This window comes from Phycodurus eques, chromosome 5, assembly GCF_024500275.1.
Source record: "Phycodurus eques isolate BA_2022a chromosome 5, UOR_Pequ_1.1, whole genome shotgun sequence".
Taxonomy (NCBI): domain Eukaryota; kingdom Metazoa; phylum Chordata; class Actinopteri; order Syngnathiformes; family Syngnathidae; genus Phycodurus; species Phycodurus eques.
Genome location: NC_084529.1, coordinates 16,662,494 through 16,677,952, shown reverse-complemented (window position 1 = coordinate 16,677,952; position 15,459 = coordinate 16,662,494). Strand labels below are relative to the sequence as shown.

General features: G+C 42.1%; 1 protein-coding gene across 2 annotated transcripts in view; it reads right to left on the bottom strand.

Moving 5' to 3' along the window:
- The window catches only part of grm3 (glutamate receptor, metabotropic 3), a 54,770-nt gene that overhangs the window by 35,781 nt on the left and 3,530 nt on the right, over positions 1-15,459 (bottom strand). Inside the window, exons 1-4 of one of the 2 annotated variants that reach the window (XM_061677778.1) lie at positions 9,275-9,346; positions 9,126-9,181; positions 3,398-3,891; positions 2,365-2,508 (exon numbers count right to left, since the gene is read on the bottom strand). In XM_061677778.1, the coding sequence (XP_061533762.1) occupies positions 2,365-2,508; positions 3,398-3,709 (456 nt within the window). In that variant the 5' untranslated portion in view covers positions 3,710-3,891; positions 9,126-9,181; positions 9,275-9,346. Of the gene's footprint in view, positions 1-2,364; positions 2,509-3,397; positions 3,892-9,125; positions 9,182-9,274; positions 9,347-15,459 lie in introns of those variants that run through there. The other variant, XM_061677777.1, reaches the window with a different exon arrangement.

Genomic DNA, 15,459 nt, shown 5'->3' with positions numbered 1-15,459 from the left:
CAGTGTAATCGGCATACCAGAAAAACTGACAAATGTTCCGCGTTGTTTGGAACACAAAATGTGATTAGAAAATGCGTAATTTCTTTTTAAACTAATTAATTGGTTTGTAATTAATCAATCACGATAAATGCATTAAAGTCCCAACCCTAGTAATAATATTATAAATTATAAATAAATATGTGTATTTATCATCTCATACTTTTGACTTTCTCTCCTCATATTTGTGTATTTTCTTTTTAATTTTTTGTTATATAATCTAAAATACCTGCATATTATTTTTACATACACTATTTTTGTCTTTCATCTCATTTCCCCCCTAATATTTATGTATTTTTTTTGTCTTCTATTTTGTTATGTTTTGTTATGTTTTCCAGTCCCATTAGCAAATCCCTGACACGGGGGTACGATAGCCGCATCGACTTGAGTAAGATGAGCGCTGCTTGGCTCAACAAAGGGAGGATTCTCAGCAGCAGAGACGGAGCAGAGGTGTTCTCAGTGGCTGCCCCAGGATGCAGGATGAGGAGGAGAAGAAGAAGAAGAAGAGGAAAGGGAGGAGGAAGAGGATGAGGAGGAGGCTGAGGTCAGCACGGAGTCTCCAAATAGCCAGCAGCAGGGATGCCTCACAATGCACATAACAGGCCGACAAACAAGTCGGCTGTCAGCACCCAAATGCTTAATCAGCCCTCTGTGTTCTTCATCTGTTGTACCAAACCCTCAAAAGAAAGCGAGGATTTATTCAAGCAACTATAGAGACGCTCCAAGTATGATATTAAGGGAATAAAGTGGATTTTTAAGAGGATAAAAGTTTACGAGGGAAGACGTTTTATGAGAAAAAGTCTTAAAATTACGGGCAAAAAAAAGTCTTGATGGTAAAATAAACGTGTGATCTATGAGAATAGAAAAAAAGTTTATAATTATTTTAATGGAATAAAATTGCAGTATGATAAGTAATCATTTCACGAGAATTCACTTCAGAAAATTGTGATATAAACAAAATGTTTTTATTATAGGAACTATAATAAATAAAAAGTCATACAAATAATAAAAAAAAAAAACAAAATATCATGAAAAAAAATATTAAGATGCACCTTTAAAAAAAGAACGAAAAATATTAAGAAAAAAATACAAAAACATTAGGACACAGCAAATTCTAAAATATGAGATGAAAAATACACAAATATTAGAAAAATAATCAGTGGCACTTTAAATGGTGGCAAGCGTGTGCTAACTTCTGTTTAACAAGAGTTTAAATTTGACTGGTTAATTACGAACACAACAACGTCCCCCAATATAGGAGGGTGTGTACACTTGTGCAAGCACATTATTTCAGTTGTTTATTTTATTTCCCCTCTCTTCATTTTTTTTTAAATTGAATTGTGAAGGCTATAGGTCTTTAATGGTGCATACATTTTTGAAATAATTTGTCTTGGTCTGATTTTTTTTTTACATCAAAATATCTGGCATTAGAACAGGGCTGTTTTTTTTTTTTTTTTTTTTAATCAGTTTATTCGAAAGAGGACAATGCAATTTCATAAAACACATGAAATACACATGGTTAAAAAAGCCAGAATTAGCCAGAAGGCTAGTTTTCATCTGTAGTCCCCTGGCCATGATGTAAAAAAGCAGTAAAATACATCTACAAGACAATATAAAACAGGATACATAAAGACTTACTATACAATTAAGAGAGAATAAAACCACAAATCATTTGATCATAACAAAAAAAAAAAAAAAAAAAAAAACAACATCATAACATACTTGTCTTTTAGTGTTAGCAGCTATAGGTGTTAACTAACCACATTTTCAGTTTTTTTGTGAAGGCCTTGTATGTTGTAAGCAGTTTAACCTCCTCAGGTACTGAGTTCCACTCACCAGCGCTCCTCACTGACCAGGCTGACTTACTGAAAGTGCTCCTGCGCAGAGGAATGAGACAGTCACCTCTGACAGAGCCTCGAGTGACACGCTCAGAGCTGTTTCTTTGGCTGATGAACTCAGCCAGAGGAGCTGGAGCCAAATCATGCAGTACTTTATAAATCAAATTTAAATCTGCAAATATGTGAATATGTGTTGACTTTTAATAAACCACTGTGTGTATAAAATGTTTGGTTGGGTTGTGTACGAGTGATTTAGCAGGGAAAAAAAAGGCTAGTTGTGCTAGTGGCGTCAAAAGAGCACATCTGTGCCAATAATGTGCCAAGCTACAGAAAGGTCAATTAATCAGCCAATCCCTCAATGATCACGTCAAATATGTTTGAATTTCCACCACATCTTTTTTAAATCAACTTACCTTTTGAAATCAAATACCTGACATAATTCACATCTTTTTAATACTTCACACATTCAAACTACGGCGTCACTCGTTACCTGTATGGAGACGCTGCTGAAGGAACCGCCGATGACACCGGCGATGGCGAGCGGGCTGTCGTCCTGCAACGCGTAAGAGCCGTCCGGACAGATGAACTCCGAGTCGTCCACCTTGGTGAGCGACGCGCGCACGAACTCCAGCGCCTGCAAAAACACAAGTGCCGTTCGCTCGTCAGACTTGGTCATCACAAGCAGCATGCCGTAATTAATGTTATCATCTTTGTAAAGGGGAAATGTTTGATACAATTTGTTTATGTGGTAGCCAATAAGAATGAATTACATGTGATGTAATTAATATAAAGGAACTCTCTGATACTGTCAACATTGGCGCTTATTTCATGGTTCTGGAATTACAAATGATGTCTGCAGACAAAACAAATCCCTCCCAAATAGACCTATTAGTAATTTTAGGCTTTTTTTCTGATGTAATATTTGATTTTCAGCCAGATTTGGCTCGCCCACATTTTGGTCACGTCAGCCTGTCACAGCCTTTTTCTCATTGAACTATTATGTGGTGTCATCATTACCTGTATTGAAAGCTTGGATGTTTTATTAGACAATAAAGTGAAAATAGTAATAGTGAAACATTTAAATAGGCTTTTTTTAAATTTTTATTTTCTTATTATTTTTTTTATCGATTGATGAAATACCACATTGAGGACGGAAGACAGCAATGATTAATTTTGATGATTAAGATTAATTTCCACATATACACTGCCGGTCAAAGGTTTTAGAACACTTCCAGCTTTATAAAAATGTTTTATATATATATATATATATATAATTAAAATGTATGCAGTTTAATTTCTCATTTTACTCTGAGGGATTAGACGGATAAATCAAGTGGAGATCATAAATTGTTGTACAGAGAAGCTAGCAAGACTGCTTAAAGACAGAGTAGGCACTCCTAAATGGACAGACTGGGAACCAAACCTTGTGGAAGACATTTTCTTCCAGGTACAGTATGACGTTATGGTGAAAAGGTCTACAGTAAATTTAAAAAAAGTATTTAAGAGAGTATCAGTGTGCCAACCTGCTCCAGTGCATAGGTATCTCGTGAGCACGTGTCCAGGATGTGCACGCCGAGGGTGACGCCGGGCAACAGAAGGCGGTCCCGGTTGATGGCGTCGATGGCGAACAGCATGGCCTCCAGTCTCTGGATCCCTCGGTCCTCGTTGACACGGCCGCACTCCTCCATGCCGCCGCCTTTCTCGTGCACGGGGAACAAGCCGCCCAGCACCAGGTCGCCTTCCATGCGGATCTCCCGGCGCGACGATGGCGGGTCTCCCACAGACAGCAGGACGCCTCGACACATCATCACTACCACGAGAGCGCGGGCCACCATGGTTGGGTGTTCGGCGGTAGGGGATCAGATGGGGGAGAGGGGGGGGGCTGGGTGAGGTGGTGGAAGGTTAAGGGTGAGGGGTTAAGGGTGGAACGGCGGGGGTCACTTGGAGGCCCATGAAACGGTCAAGGAGGACGGGAAGAGGGGTGCACGTTGAGGGACACACCATGAGGAAATCAGTCCTGCAGGGCGGAAGACAACATGTAATCCAGATCAATTACATATCGGTACCTTGACTCACGAGTGCCCCAATTTATGAGTTATTTTTATACTACACACCACACGCTCAGGTAGGGCAGAATAGTATATGTCGGGCTGCTATAGTGGCGTCGCATCTGTGTTGTAGTATCTGACCATTTTAACTAGATCGAGCACCGATGTACAGTATCGTCACCGATATTGGTAACGGTGCATCCTTCGTTTAGAATTTCACCTGCGGTATATCGATCGGGTCAGGAACCTATTCCCTGCGATGAACGGGGCGTCGCTGTCGTGTGTCAGAAACAACGCACATAAGTTATAAGAACCTGCGCTGTAAAAGTCAGTGGTGCCTTTCAGCGTACAGAGACAATGTAGCCCTAAAGGTTCAAGGGTGTACTTGATATCAGAGAGTGGGGAGCGATACATCTGCTGCCATGACTAACAGGGATTTGGAATTGTTTGGAGATTGTGCCTTGCTGATCTCCAGTCGGCTAGCCTTGAGATCACATGGCCACCCTTCTTCTTCTTCGGGCTGTGTGTGTATGCGTGTGTGTATGTGTGTGTGTGTGCGCGCGTCCCTGGCTGCATCTGGATAAACCATCTTAGATGACTGCTTGATACATGAGACTTCTCATAGCACAAATAAGAAAAGCTGCTCTAATCTGATCTCGCTTGCAACACTTCTCCACTCTCCTCAGGCGAGTGTGCGTTCATGCTTGTGTGTGTAACAACAAGGACATCTGATACTACCAAGTTCACGACTCAATCAAAGCTATCAGAGGCCTTGTTTCGGCTGCCGCTTTCACTAATGTGATCCCGGACTTTCACCTCAAATACTGAAACAAGAAAAAAATCAAAGCACAAATTGGTTTAATCGGGCAGAACACACCAGAAACACCTTCAAAATGTGGCCGTCGTAACTCAATGGTCTCAAAGTAAGTTGATCTCTGTTGAAGTTTTTTAGGTGAAATCGGGACACCAGGAAACACGGGCATGTGGAGAAAAGGCAATTGATTTGTCGCAAGAAGAATGAAACCGATTTTAGGGGGTTGGTTCTGTGTCATGAAAATGCAGAGTATGGCTTCATCACTCTAACGACCGGGGGCGGGGCTAGGGTGTTGCGACTAAGTGAGGGCGACTTAGTGCTGCCAACCTAATGACTTTTGCACCCCTCCAACTATTTTTCCCTAAAAAGCGACCAGCAATAAATCTAGCGCCCATTTGGGGTGTTATTGGAGGACGAGATGTTCACCCCATGCTGCGCTTGTCAAACCTTTAACGAGTGTGAACGGGCAGGGACAGAGCCAGCGGGCGGTCAAGGGTGGCTGCGCCCACCACAGAGATAAGGTCGGCCACCCCGATGGCTACCCCCCTCGCGCGTGGGCATTCATTGGGAAGAAATCGTGGTAAAAGGAGCAAAAAGTTGGATCAGCCCCCCCAAATTCCTGGCTCCGCCCCCTGAAATAACTCTACTCATCATTTGCTAAATAATATGTATCTGGCTCATCTAAAAACATCCATCCATCCATCCATCCATCCATCCATTTTCAACACCGCTTATCCTGGTTAGGGTCGCAGGGCGCTGGAGCCTATCCCAGCTGACTTCGGGCAAAAGGCGGACTACACCCTGAACTGGTCGCCAGTCAGTCACAGGGCACATATAGACACGGACAACCATTCGCACTCACATTCACACCGTCACTGAGTGGGAACTGATTCCACGCTGCCCGCACCAAAGTCAGGCGAGTGCACCACTACACTATCAGTGACTTCATCTAAAAACAGAAATTCTTAATTTTTGAAATATTTTTATTTTATTATCAGCAATGTTTTGTCGTTAAGGAAAGTAATGTGGTGACCAGGGTTATGGTTAAATTTGTGTATGTGCTGATAATCAGAAATTAACGATGATGTGTGCATCCAACAACACCACAGCTCTGCTTAACTTTTGGTTCTGACATGACAGTGTCTCCATGTTGACTGTCCGCCGCTTGAAAATTGCGCATCTTTGCCCAGCTTAGCTATCAAGTCATGGGCACAAAAATACAGTGCTGATAGGCACATTATTGGAACTAGGCAGCTCACAAAAGATTTACCTGGTTATTTATTTTCACACTTGATAGGTGGGCGGGCACTCCAAAGACTACACTACGGCATTTGTGTACAAGCTATTAAAAAGTCATTTTTCCACAATATGCCCCCATCCGATTTCAAGAAAATGTTACAGTATTTCAGGTGCTTTTTTTAGTACCTGAAAGCGGTTCTTATCATGCTTAGGAAGCTTAACAACGGGTTCTTTAATGTATCGCAAAGTGGAATGGTGGAATCAATGACTTGTGGTGCATAAAAGGTCAGAATCAATGCAGTAAAGTGGCCACGATCGCTTGAATTGTATCATCCACTTCCACGTGTTACACAGAAAACTGATCGGATCGATATGGCTGAGCTCGGAGGTCTGGCCCGCATGCTAATGACGGCCAAGTGTAGGTGAAACATGAAGGTCGCAATCAGCCAACGGAATTAAAGGTCACACTTCTCCCACCCCCCCACAAGCCCCCTGTTTACCCAAAGTACCAACATTCAGCTGAATCATAGTTTTGATCGGAATCATATCGAATAGAATTGATCACAGCAGTGGTAAATCATGCTACAGGGATTAGCAGTAATAAAGGAGGTACATTGCGACAGGGACCTAACACTGAAGCTAATAGCGAAAATGCTTAAAATAATTGCCGCCACCGCCCTTAAAAAGGTTTATGATTGCTTATAGATGCCACAAGATATGTGGCCAGGTACTGCTTTTGTCTAAATGAAGCTCCTCAACTCACTTCAACATAGTTTCTTGGTACCGAGATAACACAAGATAGCAGCAACAAAGCGCTGCAGTAAAACCCTGCATTATTCCAAGTCCGGAGTTTGCGAATTCGCTAATTCTAAATGAAGCTCCTCGACTAACTTCAACATAGCTCCGTGGCACCAAGGTGCCTCAAGATGGCGGCAAAGCACTACAACAAACTTCTACATGATTCACAGTTTGGAATTTGCAAATTCGCCTATTTTAAATGAAGCTCCTCAATTCACTTCAATTTAGTTGTTTGGCACCAAGATGCCTTAAGATGTCAGCAAAGCACAGTAAAACCCTGCATTATTCACGGTTCAGAATAGGCAAATTCACCTGGACTAAATGAAGCTCTTGAACACACTTCAACTTAGTTCTGTGATGCTACTACTGTAGATGGCAGCAAAATACGACAGTAAAATTTAAGTTTTTCGCGGTCTGGAATTTGCCATTTCACAGATATTTGTTGTTTTTGTGCTCAGGCCAAAGCCTTTTCTCAGATAAAAATATTACATCCACCACATTTACAGATTCTTTAAATTAAATGAAGTGTAATTGGGCAGCTAAAAAAACAATCCACTCTTTTAAAATTATGAGAAAAAATGTATAACATGTCTTCTTTAAAATAGTCCTCAGAATCACAAAGGTTTGGGCGATAAGAGCAAGCTTGAATGCGAATCTCAGTTTGTGTGTGTGTGTGGGCAGGTAGGAGGATGAAAGCTTCCCTTTGGATGCAGGCAGCAGAGATTTTTCTTCAGGCTGCTGCCATATCTTTACCACTCTACTCTGTAATATGACAAACACACGCACACACACAGACACACACAGACACACACATGTAAAACGTAAAGACAAACAGCCACCCCCACACACGCACACACACACACACACACACACACACCTCTGCAGCTTCTCTCAGGAGTTGACCTAAAAGCAGACTATTTCTATGTCTTGCCACCTCCCTCTTCGTCTTCCTCTTCCCTCACTCTCTCTGCTACAGATGTCTGAAAAACTCAGCAAACACCGTAAACGACCGATTTAAAAAGGAGCGGGGCACTAAGACATTTGAAGTCAGATTTGTATGACCGAGTCGCTCTCGTCTTCATCTTTTCCCGTCACAAAACCCGCAGGAGGCGAGCTGACTCGCTGTGCGATGATCACGCATCCAGCATTGAGACTCAAAAACAGCTACAGTATGTGCTTTGTGTTTAACTTTTACGCAACAGACGTTGAGGTGTCGTTATATAAAAGCAGCGAGGACTCTGAACAATTCCTCAAAATGGGCCAAATAGCATCTCCTATTGAGTGTGTGCTTCATTCGATCTTCTTGGAAAAATCCTCCAATCACCATAGCAAAGCCAGCAAATTTCAGCACATTATTTTACTTTCTGAATATTGCAGAACTTGCAGAAATAATAAAGAGGTGCACTTTTGAGCTCCTATTGAATGTCAAAGTCTGACTACTTTCTAAACTTTCCATGAATTGATTTATATGCCTCATAATTTCATGAACACTGAAAACATTTCTGACAAATTCCTACTATAGAATTTGCCCAAAGGAGACCCAATCAGAAGCAGAACCACTGACTTTGTTCCTCTATCGAACAAATCAATGCTTGCATTAAAAAAAGATGCTAAAATATGATTCAAACAAGAACAAAATGTTTTTTAAAAAATATATATATTGCATTGTCATATTATAGGGTGGAAAATGTATGTATTTATTTTTATAATAGGCTAAAATGTGCTCTTTTGTAAATCAAATAATCACATTTGAGATGTTTTGTACAAGTCCAAAGTTGGAGTTATTGTTAAAAAAAAAAAAAAAGCACTTAGTGTTAACTGCAGTAGAAATCATAGTTTTAATTTTTAAGAATTTTGAGAATGCTGACAAAAAATAGCGATGGGAATAAGGAAGAATATCGCAATTTTGATTCCATTATCAGCACTGCCTATTGATCCGATTCCCTATTGATTCTCGATCGATTCTCATTGGGTGAGGAAGTGAAATAATACAAATGACTGTTACTCAAATGTAACAGTTGGATTAAGTGCAAATTGATTCTTCATCCCCGGAGGCACAAGGATGACGTAATAAGACACCCTACCGGCGGGGCCGGGGATTGAATCTCGGTCTTCAAAACTGTGAGTCAGACGCTCTGACTCACAAAATTTAAACAGGCCAAAATTTCACAACGAGCAAGTACATTTGGGAGTAAAGTGAGATGAAATTATTTTTATTAGGTGTGTAGATTTTGTGTGACATTTTTGTTTGTTCATATCACATTGATGTGACATAAATTAAGTTATGAGTTTGGTCACGAAAAAATTTAACTCACAAGTCAAGGTACCAATGTACACTGTAAATTGCCTCACCTGAGAGAAGATGGAACGGAGCAGATGGCTGATGGCAGGTAGCAACATCACCACACCTATTGACGACAGACATACAACAGTCAGAAAAAAAACAATACAGACAATCCTGAGCAAGAGAAGAGCAGTTGACGGACACATGAAATACACACTGCTTTCTCATATTTCACCGGCTTTTTTTCTCTCCATCACCGGATCCTCTCGTCCTCTAAGAGGCAGGAGTGCTGTGCAGGAGAACGCATCCATGCAGGGTTGACGCGTAGACCACCTTGGTGCACCAAGTGCAGCAGATTACATTGCAGCAAAGCTACAGTATGCTGCTCTATTTGGTTGTGTTTTTCCCAACAGCTGTTTTTCCGTCTTTTGAGCAATTCACTGTCAGGGCGCATATGGACAAACAAAAGATTGGGTACCAGTCGGTGTCAGGTCACAAATAGTGAAACAATAAACTGGTCGCTAGTCATTGTTAGGGGAACATAAAGGCCTGTCACATTGATTTTTTTTTAGGATGATATATTTTTCCAAAAACTCATGGTAAACGATAAAATCGATGTTGTGATTGCCTCTGAAATCATAAAAAACGGCCCACCTTCAAGCTGTGTAGTTGGTCCGCTGAAGGCGCTGGAGAGGCAGAGGCGCCCTTCACCTGTCAATCAAATACATTTGCTGTACTACTAGCTGAATGACGTGACCACTGAGGTTATGCTTCATAAACAGTTAACTTTCACCGTGTGTGTGAATTGTGACTAACACACACACAACAACTCGGAGAGAGGCGCTGACGTTTTAAATTATGTCACCGTGGTGGAGCTAGCTCTTTAGCACTTTAGCTCGTTAGCTTGTTAGCTTGTGGGCTAGCGAACATAATAAGCAGTTAACTTTCTCGTTTTTATGTTATTTGGGGACTTACACAACAACTCGGAGAGAGGTTCTGATGTTTTAAACGATGTTGCAGCAGTGGAGTGAGCTATTTAGCGCCTTAGCTTGCTAGGTCATTAGCAAAGGGCTAGTGAATGTAATAAACAGTTAACTTTCCCTTAAGTGTCTCTGTTGTGTGCTACGCGCTGCACATGGAGCAAGGCTGTGGAGTACTGGAATCAGCCAACAGCACACCTGTCCGCCCACTAGCGGCTAATGACACAGTCGTCCATCTCTACGTCGGCTCACCACAACAAGGACAATTTATCGAATCCGGAAAAACTATCGTTTTAAACTATTTTATTTATCGAACAATAAGTCGATATAGTAATTATCGTGACAGGCCGAGGCACATGAAGACAAACAAGCATTCCCCACTTACAATTAGGAGTTTCAAATAAACCAAACATGCATGTTTTTGGAATTTGGGAGCAAGCTGGAGTAGCTGAAGAAAAATCTCACAAGCCCGGGGAGAAAATGCAAACCCCACCTAAGAGGACCTGAGCCGAGATTGGAACCCAGAACCCATCTGTCAGACGACTATTCCATCAACGTGCTGACGGCCGGCTCGTCAAAAGCAGAATTAGCCTTCTGGGTGTGACATCTATCAAACCTAAATGTCACGTAATGACCCTGGAAGCTATCGCCGAGGCATCATTTAAATGCGTGGCAGCCGGCTCCTGCTTGATTCATATCCACGCTGCGGCGGTGGAAGCATGAGAGGTGCTACACAATGTTCCAATTCGGCGTCGCAAAGAGGTGAGACACAATATTACATACAATGTGAAGTCACAAAGAGCTGCTACAGGTACTATAATACATACAGGCATAATACACGTAGATTTGATGATGAAACACAGAAATTGACTAAGCGGCAGATAGTTGTTTTTTGGAGAGGATAAAAAATATATGCCTGTGAGTATTAATGTATTCTCTGTCTCCATGTGTTCTCTGTCTCCATTGTTTATGTTCAAATATATGCTGTTTAAAAGTTCGGAACCATTGCTAATTATGTGTGCCCATCTATGGTGTTTTCTATTGTGTGTTAATATTAAGCTGGCAGAGTTTCTTAAGGCAAAACGTTACATGGTTTGGTTAAGTATTCATCCATCCATTTTCTGAGCCGCTTCTCCTCACTAGGGTCGCGGGCGTGCTTGGACCCTATCCCAGCTATCATCGGGCAGGAGGCGGGGTACACCCCGAACTGGTTGCCAGCCAATCGCAGGGCACATACAAACAAACAACCATTCGCACTCACATTCACACCTACGGGCAATTTAGAGTTTTGAATTAACGTGCATGTTTTTCGATGTGGGAGGAAACCGGAGTGCCCGGAGAAAACCCACGCAGGCACGGGGAGAACATGCAAACTCCACACAGGCGAACCCCAATCCTCAGAACTGTGAGGCTGACGCTCTAACCAGTCGTCCACCGTGCCGCCTTGGTTAAATATAAAACTGGTCATTTCCTTTGTTTTGTGTTTGCTTTTCGTGTAAACTTCAACTGCGATGGGCAGTTTGAACCCACTTTTTGGAAGAATTGTTCACACATTCACCAAACTACTGCTTGTTGTGAATTTCACTGCCACCACCTACTTGTTCCAAAATGTTTTGCTAGCAAATTAAGACCAAAAAACAATTGTAAACATCTCAAAACAAATCTTAAATAAGATCACTCGTAAGTTGAGGTACCACTGTATAAGAAAATTAAGTTTGATACTTAGTCACAAAGGGCCGCACAGTCGATGACTGATTGGCACGTCTGCCTCACAGTTCTCAGGACTGGGGTTCAAATCCCGGCCCCACCTGTGTCTTTGCATGTTCTCCCTGTGCCTGTGTGGGTTTTCTCCAGGTACTCCGGTTTCCTCCCACTTCCCAAAAACATCCCTGGTAGGTCGATTGAAGACTCTAAATTGCCCGTAAGTGTGGATGTGAGTGCAAATGGTTGTTTGTTTCTATGTGCCCTGCGATTGGCTGGCGACCAGATCATGGTGTACCCCGCCTCTCGTCCGAAGATAGCTGGGATAGGCTCCAGCACGCCCGCAAACCTAGTGTGGATAAGCGGTAAAGAAAAAGGATGGATGGACTTGGTCACAGAGCAAATTAAACTTGTAAGTCAAGTTACTACTGTGGTTACCAGATAAACTAACTCTTAGCATAGCTTCTTATTCTTCTTCTACAATTACTTTTTCTTCTTCTTTGTATGACGCCCTGTGGCAACATGCTGCCTCTCACAGGTCAGTCTTGGTACAACGACAGATATCTGGCTCAAGTGAGGATACTCACGATTATCAGCGGAGATATCGTTATGTGTGTGGTGTGCTCTGGTGGTCATCTTGAGTGCACATAGCATTTTTTTCATCTTGTGTGTGGGATACTCGATTAAGATGTTAAAAAGTGTGCAACTTACTTGAGTGTAATATGAAGTAAACAGGCGGCACGGTGGATGACTGGTTAAAGTGTCAGCCTCACAGTTCTGAGGACTCTGGTTCAATCCCCGGCCCCGCCTGTGTGGAGTTTGCATGTTCTCCCCGTGCCTGCGTGGGTTTTCTCCGGGCACTCCGGTTTCCTCCCACATCCCAAAAACATGCATGGTAGGTTAATTGACAACTCTAAATTGCCCGTTGGTGTGAATGTGAGTGTGACTGGTTGTTTGTTTGTATGTGCCCTGCGATTGGCTGGCAACCAGTTCAGGGTGTATCTCGCCTCGTGCCCGATGACAGCTGGGATAGGCTCCAGCACGCCCGCGACCCTAGTGAGGAGAAGCGGCTCAGAAAATGGATGGATGGATGGATGGATGAAGTAAACAATAGCAGAAGACGGCAGTGACTCAGTGCCATCAAAACTCTGGATTTCTAAGAGGAGAGAGAAAGTGCCTGAGTTGATTGTAGTTCTTGTCATAATTGCTCTCCCCAATACAAACACTGACCCACTTCTGCACCCTTTGGTCCAATTAGGATCACGGCCAGCTGACAACATTCGGAGCTCTCAGAGCCCTCCCAGTCTCAGCTGTGGACGAGACACAAAATGTCTCACACCTTTATTTACCTGAGAGATGATGACACACACACACACACACAATTCTCTGCTCCACTTCATCAATTATTTAAGAGTCTGATCTCCCTAAAATACATCGCAGGCGAACATCCCACTGGCCTTTCCTCCCCGCTCAGTGAACGTCTGCGTATGAATGGCGCTGAATGTAGAGGGGGGGGCTGTTCACTGCGAACCCTTTATGTGTGTGTGTGTGTGTGTGTGTGTGTGTGTGTGTGTTTGAGAGAGAGAGAGAGAAAGAGAGAGACGGAAGCAGCAGTGATCTTCAGGCGCTCTTCATTAAAGCAGAAGAAACAGCAAAATATTAAAAAACACCGACACCCCACCCAAAAAAAACAAAAACCTGAAAAGCATACAGCACTACAGGAAGCCTCCAAGGTAATTAGTTTAATGTTATAATTATGGCTCAGATGCAAATTGATACACACACGGATGTTAAAACCCTAAATATTTTAATTTTTTTAAAACTTACTTTTAAACTTACAGGACAACTTGAGCAATTCATTTCTATGAAGTCCCACTTTTTAGGTGTTGTGCGATTTGTGCTTCATGTGGAGACAAAACAAGGCTGGAGGTTATTTAACCTACTCTTGTAAAATGAGCAGAGTGCTCCTCTTAACTTTACGGTAAAAAGATGCAAAAAGAGGTTACCTTGTTACTACTGTATATTGCAGTTCACAGTTCGCGCCACAACTATACTGCGCCTACATACCAACATTCACCGTACGAACATTTCAGACATGCAACCACTTCTGTGTTTGTCAAAATATATATTTTTTTATACTCGTGGTAGTCTGAATTTAGAGTTGTGCGCCTTCAGTGTAGTACCACCACACAACCACAACACGCCAGGCAGCACTGAGCTCTACTGGAAGAGATGCGGCATAAGTAAGAGCAAAGAAGAAGAGGACACTTCAGTGTGCCACCTTTTGCCGTTTTAATATTTGTTGTTCCAACAGAGCAGCGCGAATATATGAATTTTAGTATTATTGTAAGCTCTGTTGGAATGTGTTGCTGCGCCGTGTGTGTTAAAGTTGCATTTGTTTGAAGGTTTATAATTACTAGTAATATCTATGCTAATCTCCATTAGCCCATCTATGGTGTTTCACATTATATGTTAGCATTAAGCTAGTTAACTTTCATTAGGCAAAATGTTTAAACATACAATATTTAATTCCTTTTTGTTTTTTGTGTGTCAGTTTTTTGGTAAAATTCAACTAGATTTGACAAATAAACAGTTTGCCTCTTATTTGGAGAACTGTGTGTGAGAGAGAACAGGCGCTCAAGAATACTTTTTAAAAAAGTGTATTTTCATAATTTTAAGTGTGCTTAAAGCGTGTGGGAGGAGTAAAACTATTCAAAATCATGTTTTTTTTTTTTTTTTTAATCCAGTCTCTCTATATCATGGATTTTCCACTTTAACTGACCGGTCTGGAAAGTATCTTGTGCCATGACCAAGTGCAAAATCAAAGGCAAGAAGTATTGTTTTCCCCATGAGTTAGTTAGCAGAACAATGTAAAAACTACACCACTGAGGTTCATGACATAGTTGGAGTCCTTTGAAAAATTAGATAAATGGATTTACAGGATTTTCTACTGAACTCGCTCTTTTTAAAAGGTACGGTCTTGGAAACGTGTTTTGGTCAGCACTTCTGCCTCACAGTCTCCAGATTCGGGTTCAAATCTCAGTTGAGGAAACGTGTTAGGATTAGGTCAACTGAAGACTAAATTGATGGATGTGAACGTTGAACATGTATGGCTGTTTGAAATTGACTGGTCACCAGTCCAGCATGTAGCCTGCTTCTCTGCCAAAGTCAGCCATGATTGACTCCAGCTCACCCGCCACGCTAATGAGGACACACGCTATAGAAAACGGATGATGGATGGATCGGTAGTACGGTCTCATTCATCACAATCCTGCCCGCGATTTCAACTTCAGGTTACTTTGGGGAGCTGCTTGTCACAAGGAAGAATTCCTTGTTATTACATTTTGGTGAGGGGCTGTATAAAGATGACGTGTAATTTTACTATATAGCCATTCACCCCCTCCCCCAACATTGGTATCGTCCCAATATACAGTTGACTCGCCATCAAACACACGTTGAAGTCAAACCCGACTTCACCTTACCTGGCAGTCAGCCAAGGCAACAGTATCCAAAAACGCGTGGCAAAACAATAATCAAACAGGGCTTACAATGACTCAGTGAAGGAATGCTGGAACGGGATGACAATGTACAACGAAACGGTGTCAAAACAGAATCAGGCATAAGGTTAAGTATGAGGTCATCGGGGATAACAAGGCGCAGGTGAGGAAGGAACTATCGACTCTTTCTGCTTCAGTACACGTCATAAAAGTACGACGCTCGG